Source organism: Chiloscyllium plagiosum, chromosome 18 (assembly GCF_004010195.1).
Source record: "Chiloscyllium plagiosum isolate BGI_BamShark_2017 chromosome 18, ASM401019v2, whole genome shotgun sequence".
Lineage (NCBI taxonomy): Eukaryota > Metazoa > Chordata > Chondrichthyes > Orectolobiformes > Hemiscylliidae > Chiloscyllium > Chiloscyllium plagiosum.
The window spans coordinates 41,992,581-42,015,998 of record NC_057727.1 but is presented as its reverse complement, the minus strand read 5'-3'; the positions used below and the strand labels follow the sequence as shown (position 1 = coordinate 42,015,998).

Here is a 23,418-nt window from a genome sequence, read left to right as displayed (position 1 = left end):
AAAATTGGAGGTGTAGTGGACAGCGAAGAAGGTTACCTCAGATTACAACCGGATCTTAACTGGATGGGCCAATGGTCTGAGAAGTGGCCGATGGAGTTTAATTTAGATAAATGCGAGTTGTTGCATTTTGGGAAAGTAAATCTTAGCAGGACTTATACACTTAATGGTAAGGTCCTAGGGAATGTTGCTGAACAAAGAGACCTTGGAGTGCAGGTTCATAGCTCCTTGAAAGTGGAGTTGCAGGTAGATAAGATAGTGAAGAAGGTGTTTGGTATGCTTTCCTTTATTGGTCAGAGTATTGAGTATAGGAATTGGGAGGTCGTGCTGCGGCTGTTCAGGACATTGGTTAGGTCACTGCTGGAATATTGCGTGCAATTCTAGTCTCCTTCCTATTGGAAAGATGTTGTGAAACTTGAAAGGGTTCAGAAAAGATTTACAAGGATGTTGCCAGAGTTGGAGGATCTGAGTTACAGGGAGCGGCTGAACAGGCTGGGGCTGTTTTCCCTGAAGCGTCGGAGGCTGAGGGGTGATGTTATAGAGGTTTACAAAATCATGAGGGGCATGGATAGGATAAATAGACAAAATCTTTTCCCTGGGGACAGGGAGTCCAGAACTATAGAGGGCATAGGTTTAGGGTGAGATGGGAAAGATATAAAAGAGACCTAAGGGGCAACTTTTTCACGCAGAGGGTGGAACGTGTATGGAATCAGCTGCCAGAGGATGTGGTGGAGGCAGATACAATTGCAACATTTAAGAGGCATTTGGATGGGTAAATGAATAGGATGGGTTTGGAGGGATATGGGCTGGGTGCTGGCAGGTGGGACTAGATTGGGTTGGGATATCTGGTTGGCATGGACAGGTTGGACCGAAGAGTCTGTTTCCATGCTGTACATCTCTATGACTCTATGACCGACTTTTAACCTCCAACATGAATGACTTAGCATTTCATAATCTCAGGCCAAACGCTGATCTATACAAATGTAAATCCATCAAAAGGATTAGAATAGTCAGACTAAACAAACATGACTAGACCAACAAAACGCACACTTAATAATGTTTCCAAATTTTCGAAGGACCTGTTACTGCACAGCACCACAGCCATACTTGAGAACAAATTGATGAGGCAATTATTGGACTTGTGAAAGGGTGGAACTCTCTGGTGATACATATGACTGTATTTGTCCTCATGGCTCACTGGAGGGTCAGACATATGAGATGCCCAGGGCATTAAGAAGCAATGTCCTTTTAAGCACTATTCCATGTATGACTGCTCAGTACAACATGAATTGACTGAATCTATATTCATCGAATTCATGAGCTTACTAACCCATGCTATTGACTTCAATTTCAATAACGTTGTAAGCTCAAGTAGATATTACTTTCATGGGATCCCTCTAAATCTAGTTTTTGCTAAGATATGGAATTATAGTAAGGCCCCAAAATAATTCCTTGTGCATCGTGCATTTTTCCCTTTTAACAATACGAGTCACATTATTCACGTTTCTTTTAACTCTGGACCAAGATGCAATTAGGAACAATATGTGCTTAAAGCAAGTAGTCTTGCCAATGTTTAACCCACAATCAGCATCACTAAAGAAGACTATCAGGTTCTCCTTGTGTTTCAATTTGTGTGCAAACTGACTTGCACGTTTTGTAGAATACAACAGTGACTACACCACAGAAGTTACTTCATTAGCTATAAAATACTTTTGGGTGTTCTGAAATCATGAAGGATGTGATATTAATACTTTTTTTAAAATCCCATCAGTGCAAAAACTCTTACAAGTTATGTGCTATATCGGTCTAACATTGTTGTGGCAGGTGCTCATGTTAAATGTGTTTTGTGAGTGTTTTTTTTAAGTGTGTCAAGTTGAAATGACTTTCCCAGTGACGTTTAATGAGGTTTTTGTTATACACTCGTGGAACACAAACAGCCCTCTTTGTTCTTGCAAAAAGATGGTGGTGAGCTGCTTTGTCAGCTGCTGTAGTCCATGTGCTGTAGGTAGACAGACAATGCTATCAGGGGGAGAATTGTAGGATTTTGGCCCAGTGACAGTGAAGGAATGACAATATATTTCCAAATCGGAATGGTGAGTGGCTTGGATCTGGCACCCTTGTCCTTTGAGTTGGAAGTGGTCATGAGTTTGGAAAATACTGTCTCAGGATCTTTGGTGAATTTGTCAATGCATGTTGTGGATAGTAGTATGTACTGAGTGTCAGTCGTGGAGGGAGTGGTTGGTTATGGAAGTAGTGTGAATCAAGCAAACTGTTTTATCCTGGATGGTGTCAAGCTTCTTAACTGTCGTTGGAGCTGTACCTGTCCAGGCAAGTGGGGAGTATTCCATCTTCCTGACTTGTGCCTTGTGCATGGAGGACAAGATTTTAGGAATCAGGAGGTGATTTATTCACTGCAGTATTCCTAGCCTTTGACTTGCTCTTGTAGTCACAATATTTTTGATGTGAGTCCAGTTGAGTTTCTGGTCAAAGTAACTCCCAGATAATACTATTGATTGTCAAGGGTTAGATTCTCTCTTACTGGAGATGGTCTTCAATTGATCCATGTTTCGATAGCTACACATCTGCAAGCTTTATTAATATTTTTGTTAAATATCACAAAAAGGAAACACTTCTTGGAGAAAGTCTGTAAAGTACAGCAGTTGTAAAGCTTTGTAAAGTCTTTCACCCTTTCCAGTCACCTGGGTATCTAATAACAAACATTGGTTGCTGTCAAAGGCACAGATCAGTATCTACTATCTTTTACAACATACATTACTTCAAGCAGCACTACTGGTAACTTATTTATTTTGGAAGTTACTTTGTACTCTTTTTGACAACAACATAAATGGCCTATTCTGTTGTAAATCAGTCGAGTAATAAATCTAAGTTTGTAGCGCACAAGGGATCTTCTGGTTCAGCAAGTTAGCTCTGGACCGCAAAACTCCACTCGTAGTTTGTGCTAACTCTGTACATATATAAACTTTGACTATTTCGGTCAAGCAACTGGATGGGTATTCAAACTGGAATAAATTCACACTCTTTCCCCTCCTCTTTCCTCTCCTGGTCTGTGTTCTTTTTCTCATCCATTTCCCTATCATCATTTGTTCTTTGCATAATCTCTCTCTCTCTCCCCTCCCACTAATGTCTCCTTTAGACATTAGGGAACGGAGGTTTGTGTTTTTCCTCCCTTTTTGCCCTTGATCACTCTTTAGCTGTCCAGTGATCTTCACCACCCTTCGCCTTGCTGAGAAAAGCTATTATGATTTTTGGTTTTATGATTGGTGACTACTTCTATCCTGCTAATTATTTACTTATTTAATCTTGTGTGTGTGTTACTTAACTCAATAATTGCTTTCAAAAGTTCCCTCAAGACTTCTTTAGTTGTATTTTGCATGTTTAAAGTAGCACAGGAGATTGAGTATGATTTTGACTGGAGCAAGCTAATTTAGCTGTGGAACAGTTGTGAACAGCCCTGCCCTCTAGTGGATAATCAAAACCACTTCAGTGTTCTAAGTTTTTTTTGCAATTCTATGCTCTTTAAAATCAATTTCAAAATACACTCGTTTAGTATTAAAGTTGACAGGTACTGAAATTCATGAAGCATTTGCTTCAACTCTTGAATTTATTTTTGCCACAAAAATAATAAAATCTTAACCAACTTTACAATGATTAAGTTATGTACTCAGTGATTTGCATTTACGGTATACAGTACCTATCACACCTTTAGGGAGCCTCCAAAGTATTTTACTCCCAGTTAGCTATTTTTATAATATAGTATTGTAGGCACATTCATCACTTTTAATACACTGTTATGTATAATCTTAGGTATAAGATTCTGCTTGGATGGCTAATTTTCATGGCCACCTTGTATAAATATTTGGATTGAAAAATTAATTCTAATTAAAAAGCAGTAAAATAAAACGAACAGAACAAAGTACTGGTGACATCTATTAAAATTCTTGCTTATTAATAGAAATACTTTTCCAAAATACTTTATTTTTTCAGTAATAGTACAGTATTGTCCAGCAAATTTTATGCTTGAATTGAATTGAATTTATTGTCACGTGTACCGAGGCACAGTGAAAAGCTTTGTCTTGCAAGCAATACAGGCAGATCACAGAGTTAAATAGCATGGATAAGTAAATAAGAGGTAAACAGTGGCAAAAACAAAAACACAGGTACAGGCGAATGTTAAGAGTTTGTAAATCCATTCAGTACTCTAACAACCGTAGGGTAGAAACTGTTACAAACCGGCTGGTGTGTGTGTTCAGGCTTCTGTACCTCCTCCCTGATGGTAGAGGTTGTAGAAAAGCATTGCCAGGGTAGGATAGATCTTTAAGAATGCTGGCGGCCTTTCCTTGACAGCGGGCCTGGTAGATGGATTCTATAGATGGGAGGTTGGCCTTTGTGATTGTCTGGGCCGAGTTCACCACTCTCTGTTACCATCTCTGATCTTGAATGGTACAGTTGCCATATCAGGTAGTGATACATCCAGACAGAATGCTCTCAATGGCGCACCCATAAAAGTTGGCAAGGGTATTCACCGTCATGCCAAATTTCCTCCAGTGAAAAGCTTTGTCTTGCAAGCAATACAGGCAGATCACAGAGTTAAATAGCATGGATAAGTAAATAAGAGGTAAACAGTGGCAAAAACAAAAACACAGGTACAGGCGAATGTTAAGAGTTTGTAAATCCATTCAGTATTCTAACAACCGTAGGGTAGAAACTGTTACAAACCGGCTGGTGTGTGTGTTCAGGCTTCTGTACCTCCTCCCCGATGGTAGAGGTTGTAGAAAAGCATTTCCAGGGTGGGATAGATCTGTGAGAATGCTGGCGGCCTTTCCTTGACAGCGGGCCTGGTAGATGGATTCTATAGATGGGAGGTTGGCCTTTGTGATTGTCTGGGCCGAGTTCACCCCTCTCTGTTACCATCTCTGATCTTGAATGGTACAGTTGCCATACCAGGTAGTGATACATCCAGACAGAATGCTCTCAATGGCGCACCTATAAAAGTTGGCAAGGGTATTCACCGTCATGCCAAATTTCCTCCGCTATCTGAGGAAGAAGAGACATTGTTGGGCCTTTGTAACCAGTGCATCCACATGAAGAGTCCAAGAAAGCTTGTTGTGGATGACCACTCCCAGCAGCTTGACACTTTCCACTTGTTCCACCTCTGTGCTGTTAATGTGTAGGGGGACATGGGTAACATCCCACCAAAAGTCAATAATGAGTTCCTTGGTTTTGCCGGCACTGACAGCTAGGTTGTTCTCAGTGCACCATTTTTCCATGACCTGCCTTTCAAAGCACTTCATGATCATCGAAGTTAGGGCCACTGGGCTGTATGAGCCAGACATACTGCATGAGCCTTCATTAGCATAGTGATGATGTTGGCCCTCTTGAAACAGGCAGGGAAAGTGGCCTGCTGAAGGGAGAAGCTGAAGATGTCCGAGAAGACCTCTGCCTGTTGATTTGCATATGCTCTGAGTGCATGGCCTGGTACTCCATCTGGTCCTATCGTTTTCCTTGGATTCACACGAAGGAAAACTGATCTGAACTCTGATGCAGTGACTGTTGGGATAGGTTCATCAGGACTTGTCAGTACAGGTGTTAACTCTCCGCTGAATTTCTGATCAAAGCGAGCATAGAAGGCATTAAGACAATGTGGGAGGGCTATGTCGCCATCTGCTATCTTGCACTGTCTTTTTTTAGAACCTGTAATGCCTTTCAGTCCATGCCATAGTCACTGGGTGTCTGTCTGGGTCTCTAGTTTGGATCAGTATTGGTCCTTGGCTGTCTTAACGGCTCTGCAAAGGTCATACTTGGATACCTTATATTTGATTGGGTCTCCTGATCTGAAGGCCTAATGCCTGGTTTTTAGCAGGTTCTGTATGTCCTGGTTCATCCAGGGTTTCCTGGTGGGGAACACCTGAATTGACTTCCTCAGTATGCAGTCCTCCACACACTTGTTGCTAAAGTCTGTGACAGTGGTGGCATACTTGTCCAAGGTACCTGCGGACTGTTTGACCATGGCCCAATCAACCGATTCCAGACAGCACTGGAGTTGATCCTCTGCTTCCATTGACCAGTACTGGACCTGTATCCACGAAGGGGTCTCCTGCTTGAGCTTTTGCCTGTAAGCCGGGAGAAGAGAAACGGCATTGTGGCCGGAGTTCCTCAAATGAGGGCAGGCGATGGAGGGGTAGGCATCGTTCACAGTGGTGTAGCAGTGTTCTAAAATGTTCAGGCCCTGGTGGGGCTGGTAATGTTCTGGTGGTACTTGGGCAAAACCTTCCTTAGATTGATTTGATTGAAGTCACCAGTTACAATAAACAGGGCCTCGGAGTGTTAGTGGTGGAGTACAGCACATCCAGAGCTTCCTCAACCTTTGCTTGTGGTGGTATGTACACAGCAGTTAGTATAGCAGCGGTAACTTCCCATGGTAGATAGAAGGGGCGACATTTGATGGTGAGGAATTCAAGGTTTGGGGAGCAATGGCTGCCCAGGGTTGCAATGTCAGTGCACCACAAGTTGTTGATTAAAAAGCAAACATCTCCACTCTTTATCTTAACCGAGGACACTGTACAGTCCATACGATGGATAGAAAAACCATCAGCCTGAAGTGCGCAGTCGGGAATGGATGGGTTGAGTCAGGTTTCTGTGAAGCAGAGTGCGCAGCAGTCCCGCAGTTCACGCTGGAAGCTGAGCTTGAATTGGAAATGTTGCAGTTAGTTGATGTGTCTTTGCTCTTCCTCCAAGCTAACATACATTCCTTTTTCCTAATTCCATTATTAGCACTGGTAAGTGGTTGTCTATAACTTTAATGTTGCAATCTATCAAAATCTGATTAGGGACAGCAGAATGCAAACAATATCCATAGACCTAGCTGAATTTGGACAGTGTCCAATAACTAGGACTTTTAAGGTGAAAATTCATTTGGTTTCAAGCATCTAAGCCTCTGAATACTTGTTTGCTCGTGTAATTTTTAACTTGCTTCCAATGGCAGTTAGAGATATCTGCTGAACAGTCTTCAGTAGCTAAACCACTGAAAACTGGGATAACACCACATAGTCAAAAGATATTGGTGCGTGGGATTATTATTATTGAAAATGGAATGCCAGAGCTTTCTCTCTGATTGTTAAAATATTAAATGGTAATGTCTTCATGTTGAAGACACTTTTGAAAATCCGCTTACAAGAAGCAATGGGAAGGTGGGAAGACATTGAATGCAACTGGAACTGAATTTATCTGATTGAGATTGTCAAATGCAGAGCATATTCTTTCTTATAACAATTAAATTTATGATGTGCTTTACAACATTGCTACAAATAAAATGAAACTCACTGAAAAATGAGGCTAGATGGTTCTTTGATATATTTTATGACAATTTTGACTAGTGCTTATATAGTTTGATATAACAGTTTAGATTGTGAAGTGATTTTAGTTAATGGAACTTGGGTTGCTAAAATAGCTTTCACACACAGCTTGATAAATACTTTAACTTAACAAATATATTCTGGTGGCAGATCACTTAACTGTGCAAATAATTTACTTGATGACAGTTTATTTGTTGAAGACTGGGGTGGGGCAAGGATACTTCCAAAATATACTACTTCTAGTAAGAAACAAAGACAGAAATTGCTGGAAAAGCTTAGCAGATCTGGCTGTCAGACCTGCTGAGCTTTTCCAGCAATTTCTGTCTTTGTTTCTGATTTACAGCATTTGCAGTTCTTTTGGTTTTTACTTCTAATAAGAGTTGTGGAAAGTTAATGGAAATTATGATTAATAGTCATAATATATTGGATTTCTTGGATTTATTCAGTGCCAGTCTTAAAAGCTAGCAATGAAAATTAGGTACAATTGGTTTTCTTTAGAAAATAAGATTGGTTTCTTTTCTTGATGCATTATCACAAATGATTTGCATTTATTTACAAAAAGGACATGGTTTTTAATAAGAGGGTATAACACAATTTGTCATGGAAGTCATTTTTTTCTCGCAAATCAAAAGAATTTTGAAAGAAGCAGTATGTTTGATTAACAAATGCAACTGTCATTTCACATCACAATTTTGGGGGGGAGGGGGGGTGTTAGTCGTCTTGATTTCCTTTTAAACAACTGCTTTATGTTCCTATCCCTGAATTCTGAATATCAAATGCTTATTGATATTCAACTCCAATGATTCAAAATAACAACAGAAATACCTAATGGCATCAATTTTTAAAGATATTTTCCTCTTCCAAATTAACTCAAGGGAAGTTGGTGGAACCACAAAGACCAGTGAGCATAAGCTTGGAAAGAAACGTTTGGGATATGTGCAATTATATTAGCTTGTTGTCACAATCAACTTTCCCATGATATAGGATCGATCTATTATTCACCTTTGACTGTTTACTGCTGAAAGTAAGATTTGGGAGTTATTAGAAGACCTTATGGTGACCAGCATCAATACTAGATTTTATAACAAAGGACAAGCTTTCAAGATCCCTCAACTACATGATACTCATTAAATACAATTAACAATCTTCTTCGCTTGCAGATTTATTTTTGTATACTTCATTGAGCTTTTAACTCATCTATTTTGATTTTGAAATGGTTGTGCTCTGCATCCAAATTATTCCTGTTCGTACATGACTTTGTAATGTCTGATTTTCAGTGTTCTACTTTTGAAGATATAATTAACAACAAAAGATTGTTACTTGTCCTTAACAAATTGTCTAACTGGATTTATTAGCTTCCATTAACTTTCTTTGAGTTAATTTGGAAAAGGAAAATGTCCACAAAAATTACGTCACTAGATATTTCCATTTTATAGAGGTTCAAGTGTTTCTACTTGTCCTTTTCTTGAAAAACCAAGGTAAGAACAATCCGTGACTTGAATACAGTATTGTGAGGTATAATATTTACAATATTTTCAAGACTCAGATTGTGTGTTTATTGGTCATTGTGTGAAATCTGGCTCCACAATGCAATAATTAAACTAACAACAGTGATTTTGTTTCTTTTTGCCATTAAAACCCAGTTTAATGACTTAAAGTTGATTGTAAATTAGCTAGAGTTTTGTGATGGATGGTCTCAGACTAGTTGAGTGGACAAAACAGACAGCTATCAGAGAGTGAAGGCTGACGTTCCATTAGGCCGGGTTAACTTCACATCAGGACTTTTCTGGGGGATGAGATTTACTTTAAGCATAGCCTGCCTTCCCAGATTAGATTAACAATCCAGGAAAAGTAATTTTGCCATTAAACCTACTGATTATTAATTTCACAGGTATATTAACTGCTTGAATAATTTAATACATTTTTATGGATATCTTGGAACTTCTGTGAAAGGTGTAGTTATTTGTGAAAGTATCTTGGCTGCATACTCTATTAAGTTATGTAACTAATTTAGCCAATGTTTTGAAGTATTTGTATTAATACCACAAATGCTGGACAATATTATATAGCCTCCATAAAGTAATTTATTTGCAATGTGAAAAATATGGAATACTGGATTGGAGCCTAATTATGATCTCTACTTATATTTTATGTTTAAAACTTGTTCTTTTGCAGTGTAACTAAACGTTTTTATCGTATATTTAATAATTATAATCTAGCATTCAAACATCTGTTTCACCCCTCTTCCATTACCACCAATTTCATTCACTCGTAGTTGCTGTTGGCATGTTCTGTGATTGGATTTTAGTTTAAAAAGGCCACCAGCAGGAATTATTTAAAATAGATTGTTACCACATTAACCTGCTCCTTTTGAGTTGGAATGTTTTATGCTCATGTCATTTTTCGCTCATGTCAGTTTTTGCACTGTCTTTCTCAATTAGTTTTGCAGACTCTGCTTTCTGCCATTTGCCTTCCAAAAATTACAAGCAACATAAAATCTGCAAAGATCAACAGGGGCCAATACACAAAACCACCTCTCCTCCCCACCCGATTTGCAGTTCAAATACTTTACTCGTATTAAAAGTGGAAAATGCAATATTTTATTCATTATCTTCACTAAGGTACAATGTTGGGAAAGGTAGGAAGAGATTTGTAATAACACACCTTTACATTTTATACATTCAAAGTGATTAAGTTCTCTTCACAAGCACAAGTTAAGTAGGTGCTGTATTTCTGATGCTGAAAGCATTCATTTTAACAGATCTACACTTCTGCATTTTCGCTTTCCTATCCATCTTGATAATTAAGTGTAGCTCACACCTCTGGTAAAAATAGAATTTAAAGAGCAACAAAGTTGTAAGAACTATATAACACAACTATCAATATCAGACCTTTGACTGAATCTTCGATTATGCAGTCTAAGAGTGGTATCAAGTGTGTTAGACATCAGCACACCCACAGTGGAAGCTGGAACATGTTTTCTTGCATAATCACATTGTTTTCAATTCGTTTATGCAAAGAGATTGGATACACAGAGAGGGGTGAACAGACAAGTTTTCACCCCCATAAGGCCTTCCAGGGTTTAAGGTCCAGGTGCCAAATTTAAAAGTGACTCAGGCGGTCCTTCATTCACTGCCCAACTAGAATGTCTCAGACCAATCAGAAATGTATCTTCTACTTCCGGCAGTAAACCTGATGTTTGCTAATTAAGGAAAACCTTGCAATTAGATCCTTACTGCTCCTGTAAAAGTTAGTGAGCCAAATTTAATTGGAGGGAGGTATACCCTTCTGCTAAAAACAAAATAAAAAAGTAAATTTTAAATTTCAAGGTTGGAAAGAGAGGAGCAATTCACTCCTCTTGACCTGGTCGTGACAATAGCCCAGCCTTTCCACTATATCCTGATGTATCAACTTCCATCTATCCATAAGCTCTACCATCTCTGCTTCTACTTTCAACAAACTTTTCCTCAGTTGTGCGAAGTACCAGACACTTTCCAAATTGGGACAGAGATGGCCACCTCATTCCAAGCCTTCATTCTGTTCTGTAAAATCTTGTAATGCTTGAGAACAGTTTCACTCTGTTCTGAAGAAATTGTAGAAAAACCTTTATTAAGTCTGTTTAGTTGTGCATTCATTCGCACCTTGCCATCTGCTCACCTTGCCACAATACTGAAGTGGGTATTCTAGGTTTCTGAATACCTCCACTAGTTTATGGTAGCTCACCATTTTCTTGTTTCTATTGATTTTGATGTTAATATTTTGAAGAACATGATTGTCATCCTATTAATTCGAGGTCATTTAAATTTGTTATGCTATTCCCAAAAATATGCATTTGTTTTCTTAAAGCTTCTTTTGTTCTTTTCCCAGGTTAAAGCAATTCTTGTCAACATTTTTGGTGGAATAGTCAACTGTGCAATAATAGCACAGGGCATAACGAAGGCATGCCGTGAACTTAAACTGAAAGTGCCATTGGTTGTGAGACTTGAAGGTAAGAAATTCAAAAAGAAAGACTTGCAATTTTATGATGCCTTTTATGAGTACTGGACATCCCAAATCCCTTTATATTGAGTGAAATACTGGTGAAGACTGGACATGGAAATGTGTTGCTGGAAAAGCGCAGCAGGTCAGGCAGCATCTAGGGAACAGGAGAATCGACGTTTCGGGCATTAGCCCTTCTTCAGGAAATGTGTTCCAGCAACACATTTCCATCTCTGATCTCCAGCATCTGCAGACCTCACTTTCTCCTTGAAGACTGGACATACCTGACTGAAAAAACAGAAGTTGTTGGAAAAGCTCAGCTGGTCTGGGAGCATCAATGAAGAGCAATCAGTTAATGTTTCAGGTCCAGTGACCCTTCCTTAGAACTGGGTCAATGGACCCAAAATGTTAACTTTGATTTCTTTTTACAGATGCTCCCACACCTGCTGAGATTTTTCAGCTACTGCTGTTTTTGTTTCTGATTTACAGAATCTGCAGTTCTTTCAGTTTTCATTCCTGACTACTCTGCTTTCCTCCCTGATTCCCATTTTAGTTGATATTGCCAATGGCTGCCTCTCTCTCTCTCTGTCTCTCTCTCTCTCTCTCTCTCTCTCTCGTTACTATCCCACTCATCTTTAAACAATCCTCTCATGCCTTAACCCCACTGTTCCTGTGAATTCTTCCGCCTCATCTCTATGTTCTCTCCAAGGGATTTGAGCATGTTGTGGCTTCCCAAAGCTGTGCCTATCTTTCACAGAATTCCATGATTGAATCCTCCAAATTAGATTTTCACTTTTCAACAGTATCAGAACAGCTGCTACCAAAGTTACAAATTCCATTTTATGTGACTTTGACAAAGGTAAATCATTCCTCTTTGTCCTTCATCTGCTTGTGTCAGAGCATCCTCCTCAAGGTCCTCTCCACTGTAATCCTGATGGGTAAAATTTCACTCATCTGGTTTCATTCTTATCTTACTCATCATAGCCAGAGTATCACATGCAATGGCTTCCCTTTCTGCTCCAATGTGACTATCTCTGGTATGGTGCTTTATTCTTCTCCATGAGAACAGTTTCTTTATGTGGGATGTCTATTTGTTTCTTATCCTATATGTAGTTTGTCCCAATTTAAATGGTTCCAGCAGAAAACTTGTGTGAATACATATCATACATTTATCATACGTTTGCCTGGGAGGTTTAAAAATATAATATCTTTTGCACATTATCACACATTTAAAGATTAAATAAAGACAAAGTAACAGTATGCTTACAATGTGAGATTGATTCAGTGTCATTCTAACAGGCCCATCGTTTGTTAAATGAATTGATGCTGTAGAGGAGTTCTTGTACAAGCAGAAGATCTCAGTAACCTGTGAGGCCTCTGGGAGTTTAATACCCAGGAGGTTGGGTCTCGTAAACTTTAAGTTGGAACACACTGAGGGAAAGTCTTTCTGTCACTTTCATGACATGCTGTTTTAGAGAAAGACACTGTGAATTTTGGAGGTCTGAAATGAAATTATAAATTGCTAGAGAAACGTAGGCTTCAAAGCATTTGTCAGGGGAAAAACAGTGCCTTGAAGCTCGTTCACGGGCTTTTCAGATGGTAGTTGTCATGATGGACCTGTATCAGAACAGCTTCCGTTGTTATTTATAAAAGAAGGAAACAAATGGGTCTGTTTTACAAATACGTTAAGGACAAAACTGTAACTAGGGAGAGAATAGGGTCCCTCAAAGATCAGAAAGGCGGCCTTTATGTGGAGCCGCAGAAAATGGGGGAGATACTATATGAGTATTTTGCATCAGTATTCACTGTGGAATAGGATATGGAAGATATAGAATGTAGGGAAATACATGGTGACATCTTGCAAAATGTCCAGTTTACAGAGGAGGAAGTGCTGCATATCTTGAAATGCATAAAGGTGAATAAATCCCCATGACCTGATCAGGTGTACCCTATAACTCTGTGGGAAGCTAGAGAAGTGATTGCTGGGCCTCTTGCTGAGATATTTGTATCAATCGATAGTCACAGGTGAGGTGCCGGAAGACTGGAGGTTGGCTAACGTGGTGCTACTGTTTAAGAAGGGTGGTAAGGACAAGCCAGGGAACTACAGACCGGTGAGCCTGACTTCGGTGGTAGGCAAGTTGTTGGAGGGAATCCTGGGGGACAGGATGTACATGTATTTGGAAAGGCAGAGACTGATTAGGGATAGTCAACATGGCTTTGTACGTGGGAAATCATGTCTCACAAATTTGATTGAGTTTTTTGAAGAAGTAACAAAAAGGATTGATGAGGGCAGAGCGGTAGATGTGATCTATATGGATTTCAGTAATTCGTTCGACAAGGTTCCCCATGGGACACTGGTTAGCAAGGTTAGATCTCATGGAGTACAGGGAGAACTAGCCATTTTGATACAGAACTGGCTCTAAGATAGAAGACAGAGGGTGGTGGCGGAGGGTTGTTTTTCAGACTGGAAGCGTGTGACCAGTGCAATGCCACAAGGATCAGTGCTGGGTTCGCTACTTTTTGTCATTTACATAAATGATTTGGATGTGAGCATAAGAAGTACATTTAGTAAATTTGCAGATGACACCAAAATTGGAGGTGTAGTGGACAGCGAAGAGGGTTACCTCAGATTACAACAGGATCTTGACAAGACGTGCCAATGAACCAAGAAGTGGCAGATGGAGTTTAATTCAGATAAATACGAGGTGCTGCATTTTGGGAAAGCAAATCTTAGCAGGACTTATACACTTAATTGTAAGGTCCTAGGAAGTGTTGCTGAACAAAGAGACCTTGGAGTGCAGGTTCATAGCTCCTTGAAAGTGGAGCCGCAGGTAGATAGGATAGTGAAGAAGGCGTTTGGTATGCTTTCTTTTATTGGTCCGAGTATTGAGTACCAGGAGTTGGGAGGTCATGTTATGGCTGTACAGGACATTGGTTAGGCCACTGTTGGAATATTGCATGCAGTTCTGGTCTCCTTCCTATCGGAAAGATGTTGTGAAACTATAAAAGGGTTCAGAAAAGATTTACAAGGATGTTGCCAGGGTTGGAGGATTTGAGCTATAGGGAGAGGCGGAACAGGCTCAGGCTGTTTTCCCTGGAGCGTCAGAGTTGAGCGGTGACCTTAGAGTTTTACAAAATCATGAGGGGCATGGACAGGATAAATAGACAAAGTCTTTTCCCTAGAATCGGGGAATCCAGAACAAGAGGGCATAGGTTTAGGGTGAGAGGGGAAAGATATAAAAGAGACCTAAGGGGCAACTTTTTCACACAGAGAGTGGTACATGTATGGAATGAGCTGCCAGAGGAAGTGGTGGAGGCTGGTACAATTGCAACATTTAAAAGGCATTTGGATGGGTATATGAATATGAAGGGTTTGGAGGGATATGGTCCGGGTGCTGGCAGGTGGGACTAGATTGGGTTGGGATATCTGGTCGGCATGGACGGGTTGGACCGAAGGGTCTGTTTCCATGCTGTACATCTCTATGATTCTATGTGATCTGTTACATGTCCAAATTCCTGTTCCAAACGAGTTAGAGTCAGTAAATCAATGTTGAGATTGTTCATATTTTGAGAGTTTGATATAGCCAAAATCTTTGTTTGTGAGGTGGTGCCATCACACTAGAACAAAAGGTTGATAAGATCTGTTTCGTATTCGGCCAACACCCATTGAGTTTTGATATCTTGATTGTCCAATGTGAAAGAAGAACTGGCTGGTTGACTGTTCATCCTTAATGTGTAGCTGTGATTGTCCATATTTTAATCTGGCATTTGCTTGAGTTTCAGGTCTGTCTGAAGTTGATATTGCCAAAGTCACAGTATATCCTATCAATGACCTTCTTAGCTTTTATACCTATGTTTAAAAATGGTCGATTTAAAATTGGTATTGGCTATGTCTTTACTATTGACACTTACGTCATCCAAGAATTTAAAGTTGACCTGCTTCTCTTGCTCATTTATATGGCACTTCTCAGTGTCAGTTTTTGAACCATAACCTGAGTTTTCACATATCTGTGAGCTTCACCATGCATGCCATTTCCAAGCAATGGACATCACCTCTCTCCCTAAGAGCTGAAATGGAAATAGATTTTTTACAACATTGCTGCCATATTTAGTCTCAAGCTGAACTTTCAGTCATGTCTTCAATTCATCAACAAGGCCCAATTTCTTTCTAAATAACTGCTCTGTCACACCATAGCTGATCTGTTGTTGAAACACTCATCAATACCTTCATTTTAGTTTAATATTCCACTGCATTCTCAGCCAATCTCTCTCATTCTGCATACCAAAAACTTGATGTGATCCAAAACGCAACTGTATTTTTGTTTTACCTTAATCGTACCAATTTCTGCTTGCATATCTCCCCTGTGCTCACTGACCTACACTGATTCCCATAACAGCAACTGCTCAACTCTTAAAAACTCTCCACGGCCTGACCTCTCACTATCTATAAAATCTTCAGCCGACAACACTGTGAGATATCTGCTCTTCTCTAATACTAACTTCTTCAACATTCTGTTTTCAATCACTCTCCCATTCACGGACATTCCTTCAATTGCCTGAGCCTTAAAGGCTGCAATTTCCTCCCCAAACTACTTTTTTCTCCATTTCTCTTTCCTTCTTTTAATGTGGATCCTTAAAAGCTACCTCGACTTTTTTAAAAGTCTCTTTGGGGCTTAGTGTCAAGATTTGCAGATCCTGCTTCTTATATTAAGAGACTATGCAAATACAAGTCATTGTTCTTGTAATTTAGGAGATGCAGACTTGTGCATTAACAAATAACAATGGAATAATAAGCAATGTTATTTCTTGGTTATAATGGATTAGCCAAGACACCAAAGGAATTCCTTCTTGTTCAAAATATTGGCAAGAGATCTATTATATCAACTTTAGAGGCAGAAGGGACCTCAGATTAAAGTCTCATCCTCAGTACTGTAGTAAAATGTTAGCTCAGATTATATACTCAAGGCCTTATATTTGAATTGGAACCTGCAACTTACTGCCTCAGAAGTGAGAGTGATACCATTGAAGTTGACACCTAACTGTAGTGTAACCACTCTATGATAATCCCCTTTCTAACATGAAAGCGATGTAATGTCTTCCTCCTACGTTGTCCAGTTAGCAATCAATTAACTTAGTAGAAGGTTGAAATGAAAATGTTGTCAGGAAAAGCACTAAACTAATCCAGCAATTTAAGTGTTAAATTTAATGCAAAACTAGGTAGTGTGACAATATGAAATTTTCCCAGGAACAGGCTCTCAGATAGCATTGCAGATAGGAGGTGCAAATAGCTTTACACCTGTTAGGTTGTTTACTGCAAACTGGACTGATTAAAAAGATTATTATGAGCTATGCAAAATTCTTCCTTTCATAACCTAACAATGAACAATAGCAGGTTTTTTTTTAGAACTACAGACAATGGTAAGAAATTACTTTAGAACATAAAGTTTGTGAGCCAGTAGGAGACCGACTATGTTTTGACCCCACAGAGTAGAAATCTGAAAATAAAAGATTTCCTCTATCTTTAAGAAAAGTTGAGACAAAGATATATCAATCTATTATGAAATTACACTGGATTGTAAATATAATCTTGATATCTTTGCTGAGTTAATTGTTTCTTCAGGTGGATTTGAAGACTGTGTATGATACATGTAGAATGATCATTTTATAATAATTTTTGAATGACTTTGAATTCCATGACAAGGGAGTCATTACTATAATGTAATACAGAATTGGTTCATAGAATAAATATTCACACGCAAGTATTAGAAGCTTGTAGTCTCATAATTACTCAAGAATCCACAGATAACAATATCCTAAAATTCTGAAGTTAAAATTCAATGTACAGATATTAGTTAACTTAAACAAGTTGTTTGTGCTATAACATCCTAAGATAGTTTTGCTAGATTGAAAACTCCTAAGGGGAAGGACCTTACATTTTACATAGCTAATAACGTTGCATAAGTTTCTATAACAATCTGAATTCAGGTTTTGGCTAACAATAAGTTCAACCAGATATATCTACCATGCTAGCAGATAAAGAGTCAAACTGTTGACACACTATGGCACAACTAATCACCAGATGTCTCATTTGACATCACTTCTAGTAGTTCTGAGCAAACATACCTCATCCACAGTAATGCTGCAGGTACCTTTGGCCACACAGTGTCAAGCATCTGGGATAGACATAAAACATAGGACAAAGAACAATACAGCATAGAACAGGCCCTTCGGCCTACGATGTTGTGCCGAACATTTGTCCTAGTTTAAGCACCCATCCATGTACCTATCCAATTGCCGCTTAAAGGTCACCAAAGATTCTGACTCTACCACTCCCACAGGCAGCACATTCCATGCCCCCACCACTCTCTGGGTAAAGAACCCACCCCTGACATCTCCCCTATACCTTCCACCCTTCACCTTAAATTTACGTCCCCTTGTAACACTCTGAAATGTGGTGGAGGCTGGTACAATTGCAACATTTAAGAGGCATTTGGATGGGTATATGAATAGGAAAGGTTTGGAGGGATATGCTGCTAATGGACGCTAATACACCATAGGCCTTCTTACAAGCTCTATCCATCTGAGTGGCAACTTTCAAAGATCTATGAACATAGACCCCAAGATCCCTTTGTTCCTCCACCACACTAAGAACCCTACCGTCAATCCTGTATTCTGCATTCTTATTTGTCTTTCCAAAATGGACAATCTCACACTTGGCAGGGTTGAACTCCATCTGCCACTCCTCAGCCCAGCTCTGCATCATATCCAAGTCCCTTTGCAGCCGACAAGAGTCCTCCTCACTATCCACAACTCCACCAATCTTCGTGTCATCTGCAAATTTACTGACCCACCCTTCGACTCCCTCATCCAAGTCATTAATAAAAATTACAAACAGCAGAGGATCCAGAACTGATCCCTGCAGAACTCCACTTGTAACTGGGCTCCAGGCTGAATATTTACCATCTAGTGCATGCTAGTGCAATCCCCACATGTACACAAAGCTTGAAAGAGTAAGATCATGCATTTATGTAAATCAATTGCCGATGTAATGCCTGAATACTTAAATTGTCCAAGAAATGGGCAAGGCATGTTATCCTGATTGACTCCTGAAAAACAAGTGTTAGTCACAAAATTGGTAGAGCTACGGCTAATTAAAAGGCCACTCATCAAGTTGGACTTGAGGTGCTTTTGACTTATCTTTTTCCGAAAAAGTGGCACAAGAGTAAATTGGCTCCTTGAGTGCTATTTCTGAGTCCTCATACCTGCCTCACCTGCAGTCACATACCCCTGTCCTGGTCACAGACCAAGTTTGAATTAATCTGAAAGTGTAACCACCTTTTAAAACAAAATGTCCCAAGAACTTTCACCTGCCTCCCTGATGTAGTGCAATGTCTACAACTCAGATTCCAGCTCCTCAGCTCAGACAAAGTGTTCCCCAAGTCGTGAACACACATCACGGATGTGTTGCCTTTAGATATTCTTCATGTCCAGCAGCTCTGACATGCTACAACAGCAGCATATCACCTTGCACCCTCACTTTTGTATTTTGTTTAATTTATTAACTAATTACCTGCTCTTTACACAGTCCTTACACTTTACTGTAATTAATTTTCTATACCAGTATCAACCTTATACTTGACAAGGTATTTTTAAGAAAAAGGGGAAAAGAACTAGAAACCTAAACACAAACTGAAGAGCTTTTTCTTTGAAAACTTGTCAATTCGACTCACTAATCAGCTGCAACATTTACAACGTACCACAGTTCACCATTCACACACTATCGCCCCAACCTTATTCACGATTGTGCATATTTTTAAATCTATAACCTTTTATTGGCATGAATATGTCCATATGTTATAGATCCCTAGGAATTTTTAAGTACTTTATGTTTGTTTTAAGTAAAAAGGCTAACTGCATGGTTTGTAAATTATTAAGTGTCTTTAAAGATTTTTAGATACAAATGCATGTTTATGTAATGTTACCAAGGCTAGTAAAATGTGGATTTCTCAGACCATCAAAATTGATATTACTCAGGCCGGTTACATAAATGAGACAGCACATCAGTTTTTAGCAAGATCCTTTGAATTGTAACTATAAAGTGATATTTGCTCTTAATTCCCTTGACATAACGTGTAAATAGCATAATTAACCAGCTTCTCATTTGTGTAAAAATCAGATAAAAGTTCAGAAGACGTAACAAAAATTCTAGAAATTCAGAAAGACTAGAAATTCACTTGAGTTCCGTTTATAAAAGTATAAGCCAAATCAATAAAACTCTTTCTACATGTTACTGAACAGAACAATAGTATTGACTATCAGATTATGCGTTGTATAATGCCTTTACCAGCCATTGATTAGTACATGAACCCCTGTACAAAGCTGCAGCTTTAAAGAATTGGATATTTCATCAAGGTGGACAGATCCTCTTAATGTCTGAGGAGTCTGATATGTTAACTGAGGTTAGGCACTGGGATATTGTAACATGAAGATTGTTTTACCTATGTCTATTGTTTCTTCGAAGGAATTGGTACGTATTGGATGCAATGCAGCTGGTTCAGTGGATGTGAGGACTTAGATTGATTTTGCAAGTCTGATGTTCAATGTGCTGTAGTGGTTTAAATTCTGTTTTGGGGCAAAAAAATACATTCTAACTATTTTGATGTTATCTGACCTCTCAAATATTGCCCAATGACTTTTTAACCACCATAGCAGTTTCAAAATCATTCCAATTTCAGGTTATTCCATTGATTTGGTGGAGGAAAGTATGTTAAATTTTTCATCAAGTTTCCATGTACAGTACTGCCCAAGTCAAATCTCATATCATACATGTTTTATATTTCTAAGCAGAATAGTATAAATTGAGTTTGGAGTTTGATTTTTGTTTCATGTCCCTTATCAATTAGTTTTGGTTTGCTTGACTCTAATATTCACCACCAGTGTTTGACTGATATACAACAAGAGCGTGTCTAAGTGAACATGATAAATCCAAAGCTACTCTGTACCAAAATGAAACCCTGCTTAGCTCCTATTGAGTTGTTATAGTTGTGCCCTCGATCATATACTGTTCCCTGGCTGTTGACTGATCTTGAACCTGGTGGTCGGAAAAATGGAATATGCTGTTTGATGCTGAGTTAAGCTTCAAATCAAATATCCCGCCAGTCATCAAGACTGCTACTAAAAATGTTTTTTCCATGTTGCTTCTTTTGCTTCCAGCCTTGATTTGTCTCATGATTCCATAACTGCATCAACTGAATTCCAGCTTGCCTAAAATTTCCCTTCCTTATGTACATGTATTTAGAAAGGCAAGGACTGATTCGGGATAGTCAACATGGCTTTGTGCATGGGAAATCATGTCTCACAAACTTGATTGAGTTTTTTGAAGAAGTAACAAAGAAGATTGATGAGGACAGAGCAGTAGATGTGATCTATATGGACTTCAGTAAGGCGTTTGACAAGGTTCCCCATGGGAGACTGATTAGCAAGGTTAGATCTCATGGAATACAGGGAGAACTAGCCATTTGGATACAAAACTGGCTCAAAGATAGAAGACAGAGGGTGGTGGTGGAGGGTTGTTTTTCACACTGGAGGCCTGTGACCAGTGGAATGCCACAAGGATCAAAACTGGGCCCTCTACTTTTTGTCATTTACATAAATGATTTGGATGCGAGCATAAGAGATACTGTTGGTAAGTTTGCAGATGACACCAAAATTGTAGGTGTAGTGCACAGCGAAGAGGGTTACCTCAGATAACAACAGGGTCTGGACCAGATGGGCCAATGGGCTGAGAAGTGGCAGATAGCGCTTAATTCAGATAAATCCGAGGTCCTGCATTTTGGGAAAGCAAATCTTAGCAGGACTTATTCGCTTAATGGTAAGGACCTAGGGAGTGTTGCTGAACAAAGAGACCTTGGAGTGCAGGTTCATAGCTCCTTGAAAGTGGAGTCGCAGGTAGACAGGATAGTGAAGAAGGCGTTTGGTATGCTTTCCTTTACTGGTCAGGGTATCGAGTACTGGAGTTGGGAGATCACGTTGCGGCTGTACAGGACATTGGTTAGGCCACTGTTGGAATATTGCATGCAATTCTGGTATCCTTCCTAACGGAAAGACGTTGTGAAACTTGAAAGGGTTCAGAAAAGATTTACAAGAATGTTGCCAGGGTTGGAGGATCTGAACTACAGGGAGACGCTAAACAGACTGGGGCTGTTTTCCCTGGAGCGTCGGAGGCTGAGGGGTGACCTTATAGAGGTTTACAAAATTATGAGGAGCATGGATAGGATAAATAGACAAAGTCTTTTCCCTGGGGTCGGGGAGTCCAAGCATTTAAGAGGCATTTGGATGGGTATATGAATAGGAAGGGTTTAGAGGGATATGGGTCGGGTGCTGGCAGGTGGGACTAGATTGGGTTGGGATATCTGGTCGGCATGGAAGGGTTGGACCGAAGGGTCTGTTTCCATGCTGTACATCTCTATGACTTTGTGGTCTACATGTATTCCTGCCTACCATGTCTGTTCTTACCAGCCTCCAGAGGTCCCCATAATTCAACTTCAAGTTCTTCTTCCTTGATTACAAAATCCTATTCTCATTAACAATTGGTCTCTTCATACCCTACTCCCACAGCCTCATTGACTTGCATCCCAGCCTTCATCTTTCAGTCTTCTGATTCCAAGTCCTTGTGCACCTCACAAATCCCATCCCATCTAGCACAGAGTCAATGGACGGTTAATGGGACAGGTTTGCAGCAGTGGATCTGATCCTGTCATTTTCCTGCAAGGTAGTTTAAATGACCCCTAGAAAGCCAATTGATCACTGAAATACTATGTATGCACTAGTGGGACACATTGGAACCATTACAGTTACCAGTTACTAATTTCAATATATTCAACCAACGAGCACAAGGTGCATTAGTTTATGCTCTAATTTGCCAAAGTTGTGCTGTATAGTCCCTCCCCTACTCTCTCTTCCACTACTCCTCCACCCTTTGCCACCCAAGAATTTTATCACTATATTGTTGACGGTTCATTCACTGCTTTAAGAACCAAGCCAAAGGATATGACACAACCATCCAATATTCAATTCAGCTCTTCTAACAGTTTCAGGTTTTCTCTGAGGAAATGTTTTATGGGTTTCCTTCCATTAGCTCTTTTACAAAGCAACCCTCCAACTTTTCATTTGATACAAGTGTGGGAGCTTCAGTTCCCTGTGCAAGTTGCTGACAGAAACCAACTGCCTTCTCACAACTTCCAAGCTAACTGTTCACTGCTTCTGCCAAAATGCTGTGTAGACTACTATAGATTTCTTCCCCTTGTTTTCCTCAATTCTTCCGTCTTTTCTCCCCTCACAAATTCCAAACTCAACTTGAGCCCCTTCTGCATTTCATACAGTGAAAAATAAGTTATTATTTTATCTGTTCAATTGCAGGTCTGATTAATATTAATTTCCTTTGGCTCTCCCCTCTCAAAACCAAGTGGTGGCTGTGTGGAATGCTCTGCCCCAGAGGGCAGTGGAGGCCCACTCTCTGGATTTATTTAAGAAGGTGTTGGATAGAGCTCTCAAAGATAGTGGAATCAAGGGTTAAGGAGATAAGGCAGGAACAGGATACTGATTAGGAATGATCAGCCATGATTATATTGAATGGCGGTGCAGGCTCAAAGGGCTGAATGGCCTACTCCTGCACCTATTGTCTATTGTCTGTCTTTGTCTAATCCCAAACCGAGTTACGTGCTTCTATGAGCACAAAACCAGATATGGGATGAGCTGCCGGTGGAGGTGGATCCAATGACAACATTTCAAAGGCGTCTGGATGGATATATGAATAAAAAGACTTTAAAAGGATATGGGTCAAATTTTGGCAAATGCCACTAGATCAGTTCTGGATATCTGGTCAGCACAGACGAGTTGCACTGAAAGTTCTGTTTCCATGCTGCATGACTCAGTAACTTAATCAAAATGACCTCCTGCTCTCACAGCTCATCTCTATGACAACATTTGCTTTGGGAGGATCTCAAACTGAAATATAAATGTCCATAAGACTTAGGAGCCATAGGAGAAGTAGGCCATTTATCCCATCGAA

General features: G+C 39.7%; 1 protein-coding gene across 1 annotated transcript in view; it reads left to right on the top strand.

The window, feature by feature from the left end:
• The window catches only part of suclg2 (succinate-CoA ligase GDP-forming subunit beta), a 213,448-nt gene that overhangs the window by 165,732 nt on the left and 24,298 nt on the right, over positions 1-23,418 (top strand). The window contains exon 9 of the mRNA XM_043708307.1: positions 11,238-11,358. Coding sequence (XP_043564242.1) covers positions 11,238-11,358 — 121 coding nt within the window. The remainder of the gene's footprint in view (positions 1-11,237; positions 11,359-23,418) is intronic.